This window comes from Eublepharis macularius, chromosome 1 (genome assembly GCF_028583425.1).
Source record: "Eublepharis macularius isolate TG4126 chromosome 1, MPM_Emac_v1.0, whole genome shotgun sequence".
NCBI lineage: Eukaryota > Metazoa > Chordata > Lepidosauria > Squamata > Eublepharidae > Eublepharis > Eublepharis macularius.
The window spans coordinates 131,753,924-131,759,884 of record NC_072790.1 but is presented as its reverse complement, the minus strand read 5'-3'; the positions used below and the strand labels follow the sequence as shown (position 1 = coordinate 131,759,884).

Here is a 5,961-nt window from a genome sequence, read left to right as displayed (position 1 = left end):
GGGCCCCACCACTGCCAGTGGTGAACACTCCCAGTAACGGTTTAAAATGTTTGTTTTGGAACTGTTTTGATTGCTCTTTGTGGAAGTTTTCAACCCCCCCCCCCAGTTAACCTGTCTGTTTATCTCGCCCTCATTTTGAACTCTCAAGCATTTTGAACAGATAAGTTTATTCTGAAAGAAAAAAGAATATATTGAAATACGTCTAACTGTTAACATGTACATAGTTTTTATTGTGTGACAACAAAGACCTTTTTCCAGACTTCAACTTTGTCTGACTTGTTATTCCAATTTGTAATCGAAAAAATGAACTGACAAAGCCACAAAGAGGGCTCATTTTCCAAAAAACCATCCCTTCATCATCTCATCTCAAAGTGGGAAAGAAAACTATCGGGATGTAACCTGACCACCAATCAATAACTATTTTTATTTTTCATTTTGCCGATGCTACAAAGTTAACCTGTCCCTTGCCCTACCGACACAAGCACGCCTCACATTAACATTTCTTGTTGCTGTGGTCTGGGATTCCTGTTGAGTGTTTCCCAATTCAGAGGGAGCGTTACTCAGCCTTTGCTGTACCATTATCTCACCCAGTGTCTGTAATGTGCTGACCGCTGTTTTCATAACTTCGAGATTCTCCCTCCAGGAAGCCCTAAGATCACTCCTCTCCTGCCGAGTCTCCTCTAGAAATTCCCTCTGCACCCTCTTGTCCTCCTCGAGCCACTTAACAGTCTCTTTCCTTTCAATTCTCCATTCGTCAAGCTGCTCACGGTGAACCTCCTTTGCCTGGCTCAGCATTCTGTCTGCGACTCCGAACAAGGCTGCATTTTTTCGTTTTCTATTTCTTATTTTGGAGAGACGTGTCCCCGGAGACAGCTCAGCAAGATCCATAGGATATCCACCTGTGAGACAGGGATAATGGAGAGTGTGGTTTTAAGCCTTTTTTTCCCCCTCCAAAACACAGTTGCATTTTTGGAAACAAAAGCATGAACTAAATCCACACGACACTTTGCACATTGTCAGAAAACAAGCATGGTGTCCACATCATAAGCTATGTCTGAAAAACGAACATCCATGAGTTGCCATGTCAGGTCATCTGCGCAATCTTCATGATTTGATGGATTGATGCAATAGTCAATGTCTGTTTGAGAGACTGTGATGAGTGCGTGGTGTCGATGACTGAAAGTGTGGTGCGTGCCGTTGGCCTTTTGTGTTTAGTGGAAAGAAAGAAATGGCAAAGGAGACAGAAAAAGTCTGGCTTGCAGTGTGAAGCATGGGTATGTCTGAGCGGTCATGAGTGTTAAACCACCCAAGTAAAATCTGTCATGTGCATGGTAGGGAAAGAACATTCACAATGCAGCCATAAGATGATCCGCTCCATTCCTGACCCATTCCTTTCAAAGGGCAGTGTCCGGAGCAATCATGTGTAGGATTGCAATGTCAATAAGGGATAGACAGAGACCGAACGATTACTACTTAAGTTGTGCATTCATCTCTGTGAGCCAAGTTTTGAGTCCAAGAAAGAGGCCAACAGTTTGTGAAGGCTTGGCACATATTTTTGTGCTTTGTCTTAATTATGTGGAGTGTAAGAAATAACGTTCAACATTATATAACCAATGGTTGTTGTGGGTTTTTCAGGGCTGTATTGCCGTGGTCTTGGCATTGTAGTTCATACACATACACATACACATACACATACACATACACATACACATACACATACACATACACATACACATACACAAATACAAAAACATACATACATACATACATACATACATACATACATACATACATACATACATACATACATGTATGTATGTGTGTATGTATGTGTTTGTGTGTGTGTGTGTGTGTGTGTGTACATACACACACACATGTATGTATGTATGTATGTATGTATGTGTATACATACATACAAATACATACATATATATATATATACACACACACACACACACATACATATAGATATACATAAACATATACAAATACATAGATACATATCTATATCTATATCTATATCTATATCTATATCTATATCTATATCTATGTATACACACACATACATACATATATATCTATATCAATATCTATGTATAAACATATATGTGTGTGTGTGTATGCATGTATGTGTGTGTGTATATATGTGTATATATGTGTGTATATATACACGTGTGTGTGTATATATACATATATGCATATCTATGCATATGTCTCTATCTATCTATCTATCTATCTATCTATCTATCTATCTATCTATCTATCTACATATAAATATATGTATGAATGTTTGTGTGTGTGTATGTGTATATATACGTTCATATAAATGTTGATTTTTTTGACAGTCACCTGGACATGATTCCTTGGGAGATGAAGGGACAACCGGATCTGATGTCCAGTCTTCCTGGGCATCATTGCAAGGCTCCATGTTCTCTGCAAGGAAACACATTGATGTTGATCAAAAGCAAACTATGCACTCCGCATCCTTTAATGCTCCGCTTTATATTTGAATGATTGTCCAGATTTCTTTCAACTCTGTTTGGTCTATCCCCAAGTGAATAAGACAAACCCCGCCATGAACAAGTATGTCAAGCATTTTATAAATCCCATCTAACCACGTGTTTGATCGAACAGGCGCAAGAAATTCCGCCATACATGATTTTTCTCTAAAATAAAACAGTTAAAATAAATTTTTTTTGCATGAAATGACTAGTGTCACACAATAATTGTCAATCTTTCCCATGATCACCAAGTCCGGTTGTCGTAGACTGTGGCCATGGAAGCACCAGTCCATACCTATCATTTTCCCCACAAAATAACAAAACAAAAATCTCATGATTTGGATGACCAACATTGCAAAAGGGATTGTCACAACTTATGAATTGTCAAGGGCACACATCACCCTGCCTTTCTGCTGTTGTCGACAACTCGACATTGTGACTTGACTTGATGTGGCCACCGACACAATGGAACGTTGTGAATGGCCACACATCGCTTTCAGGCAAGCATGGATCAGCTGTTCCAATGCATCGTCCATGACAAGTCCATGTGCTGATGTGCGCTTGTAATTGTGTCTGACTATGGGTTTTTCCTCTCAAATAGCTCAAGTGAAAGTGTTTCATTTGGTGAACACCATAGATTGTTAACTTGATTCCGGAAACAGAATCCTACAGCACATCCCGCTGTCCAGGAATGCATCCAGGACATCAATCTATGAGGGAAATAAGTGCTGTCCCATGTCACCTCAAGGTTTTTGGAGCATTGCGAAGGTACTTTGCATCACTCACCTTTGTCTGCCAGGCCATCTATTGTGTGATCCAGGTCACAGTCCGTTTCCTCTTCTGTGGACATGGAGCTGTGTGCTTTTAACAGAAAGAGAAAAACACAACAAAACAAATGAACATTGAGCTTACTTGTTCTTGCCCGGCAAGCATCAACAAAGAGTTAATCAACCATGTGCAAGCAATGGACAACCCATGTTACCTCTAGGTGCAGGCGTCGAGCTCCGAATCTGTTCGTAGTCAACAGTGACAAGATCATGACTGAAGAGCTCTTCCGAGCCGTCTGCAGGTGTAACATCTGGATGTTTGGAACTTTCCTGCACTGCAAGATTTAGGCTACGAGCGATGCGCTTTGGCTTCACACTTGCGTCCCCTCTTAGTATGCTGTGTAGCTCTCTGAAGTAAGCGCAAGTTGTGGGCGCATTCCCAGATGTGCCGTTATGGGCAATCACCCTCTTGTATTCAAGTCTCATACTCTTGGTCTTGTTCCGGCACTCAAGAGCAGATCTTTTGTGACCACGAGCAGCCATTTGGTTGGCAATTTTTCGAAAACAGTCAATGTTCCTATGCGATCTGCGTAAGGCCTCCTGGATCTTGTCCTCCCCCCACAAGTCCAAGAGATCAATAATTTCTCTTTCACGCCATGTCGCGGTCCGGACATTGATTGAGTTTTCCATGGCCTCCAGTAGAATCGGTGACCAGAGGAAAAAAAACCCACCTTGAGACAGTAGTGATCAGATTTTCTTTCTGCCTACTTAAGACTCTTCAGCGATGGCGGCTCCACGCCCGGAATCAGCCCACTCAATCATCCAGAGCATGCGCAAAAGGTCCTTTGTGACCGTTAGATTTGGCGCAGAATGTTGACCCAAAAATTAAAATTTCGATATACCACATTATCGAATTCACATAACACAACCACCCCGAATTTAAAAGCATCGCATTAAATCGCTCCAAAAAAAAGGTGAATACTTCAAGGAAAACAAAAACCACGATTGTTAACGCTGGATAAGAACACAAATTATGGTGGGATTGTTTTTCGATAATCACTGTTCTCTACATCAGATTGATAGATGGAAAAATCACGTTTTTATTCCGAAAATCCACAAATGTCAATGAGGCGAATAGTGGCAGCATAATGGAAAACTCATCTCACCACCGCTTCACTGGCGCTGTGATGAGGCGATTTTTAGATCAATGGCTCTTTCAAAAGTAAACCTGGAAGTAGCCGAGTTAGTATGTTGTTTCAAATTCAAAATGAGTTCAGTGGCACCTCCGAGAGTCACCTATTTTATTGTGGCACAGGCTTTCTAGTATGAATGTGCTCCTCATCAGATGCGTACATCTGTCAAAGAAGACTGTGAATCCCGAAACAGTACACTACAAGAAATTAACTTTGGCAATATAGGGGCTTCTTGCCTTTTTTCTGTTCCGTCCAACTATAGGTCGCATTACCAGACTAACAGCAGGATTTTTCTGGAAAAAAAGGGAACTGAAGACAACAAGAACATGCGTTCAGGGCATGATCGACAATATTAGCCCCACCACATCCAACTTTAAGTCGATTATGCAATAACGCACATAACCGTTTCCTAGAAACAGCGAAAGACTTATAAATTTTTTTTTTTAAAAAAAACATGGTGTTGGCCGCGCACGGCGCAGGGAGTGGTTTTCAGGAAAAAAAAATAACAAAGGGGGACAATGGGAGTGGTTTTTACTGGGAGGAGTCCTTAGAAAACGCTAGTTTTTGTTCTCACCCATGGTGAAAACGGCGCGAGAAAAACGCTTGAAATGGGTGAAATATCCGTGGGGAGAAAACCGCGGGAACTGCGGAATCACGGTAGGAGTGTGTGGACGGCCAGAAAACATGCGTTTTACATGCGAGAGAAAACCGGAGGAAAGGAGAGGTGTGGATTCGGCCTGCCTCGTGATTGCCCACAACTGGCAGGCAACCTGGACAATTTTGTGGCTGGAGCACTCCTGTGCTTTGCGGAAGCTGACTTTGGCCCCAAACGAAGCACTAGAGCACTCCCACAGCCAGCACGATTATGTCACTTCCAGATACGATGTTGTGTTGGGGCAGGAATGTGCGCGCGCAAAGATGCTACCTCCAGTGTGCACTTCTACATTGTTTGAACAGTGAGTTTTCCCATTTTGATTGCATGGGGTTGCATCCGAAAAGTAATCTTCTGCTTGTGGAAGGACTCTTTCCATGAATGAGTAGATATAACCTTGCTTATGTGAGTGTGAGCATTTCTGAATCTGTGGTAGAAAAGCCAGATGGCTCTTAGTAAAATTCTAATGGTGCTGCAATAACTGACAATTTACAGTCCTTCAGGTCACCTTGAATCGGTAGCCTCACACTATCTAATGGTGAGGCCAGCCCTGCATAAATTTGATGCTTATCTCTGATTTACTCTATGTTAACACTTCCATTAAAGTTTTAAAATTCCCAAGGCAGGTAAAGGTGAATAAACACTTAGTATGACTTGGTAAAAGAATTTTTTAAAAAAGAAAACCTTTCTTCCTTCTTCCACTTACAAGACTTTGGGATTTGGGGCATGTCTGCTTCTTGTTGGTTTTGGTCCCAGTGCAGTCAAGGCTGTCCTTGCAGCTTTTCTATTTAGAGCAAATTCAAAGAGTACAGCTTTCCTGCGGAGGCAGCGTTTAGAAATCCGTGTTG

The 5,961-nt window shown here is 41.6% G+C and overlaps 1 protein-coding gene across 1 annotated transcript; it reads right to left on the bottom strand.

The window, feature by feature from the left end:
* Positions 1 to 203: 203 nt before the first annotated feature.
* LOC129326904 (uncharacterized) lies at positions 204 to 4,895 on the bottom strand. Its single transcript, XM_054975230.1, has 4 exons — positions 3,484 to 4,895; positions 3,288 to 3,362; positions 2,350 to 2,433; positions 204 to 899 (listed from the first exon to the last, which is right to left on the bottom strand). Exons 1-4 carry the CDS (start codon positions 3,956 to 3,958, stop codon positions 445 to 447), a joined length of 1,089 nt encoding a protein of 362 aa, XP_054831205.1. The 5' UTR covers positions 3,959 to 4,895; the 3' UTR covers positions 204 to 444.
* Positions 4,896 to 5,961: the final 1,066 nt, after the last annotated feature.

Bases quoted from the DNA above. Each gene is read 5' to 3' on its own strand.
- LOC129326904 (XM_054975230.1), bottom strand. From the start codon at position 3,958: ATGGAAAACTCAATCAATGTCCGGACCGCGACATGGCGTGAAAGAGAA. The intron at 2,434-3,287 runs GTGAGTGATGCA...GTTTCCTTGCAG, and splicing joins AGATGGCCTGGCAGACAAAG to AGAACATGGAGCCTTGCAAT. The intron at 900-2,349 runs GTGACTGTCAAA...CCTGTCTCACAG, and splicing joins TCCCAAGGAATCATGTCCAG to GTGGATATCCTATGGATCTT.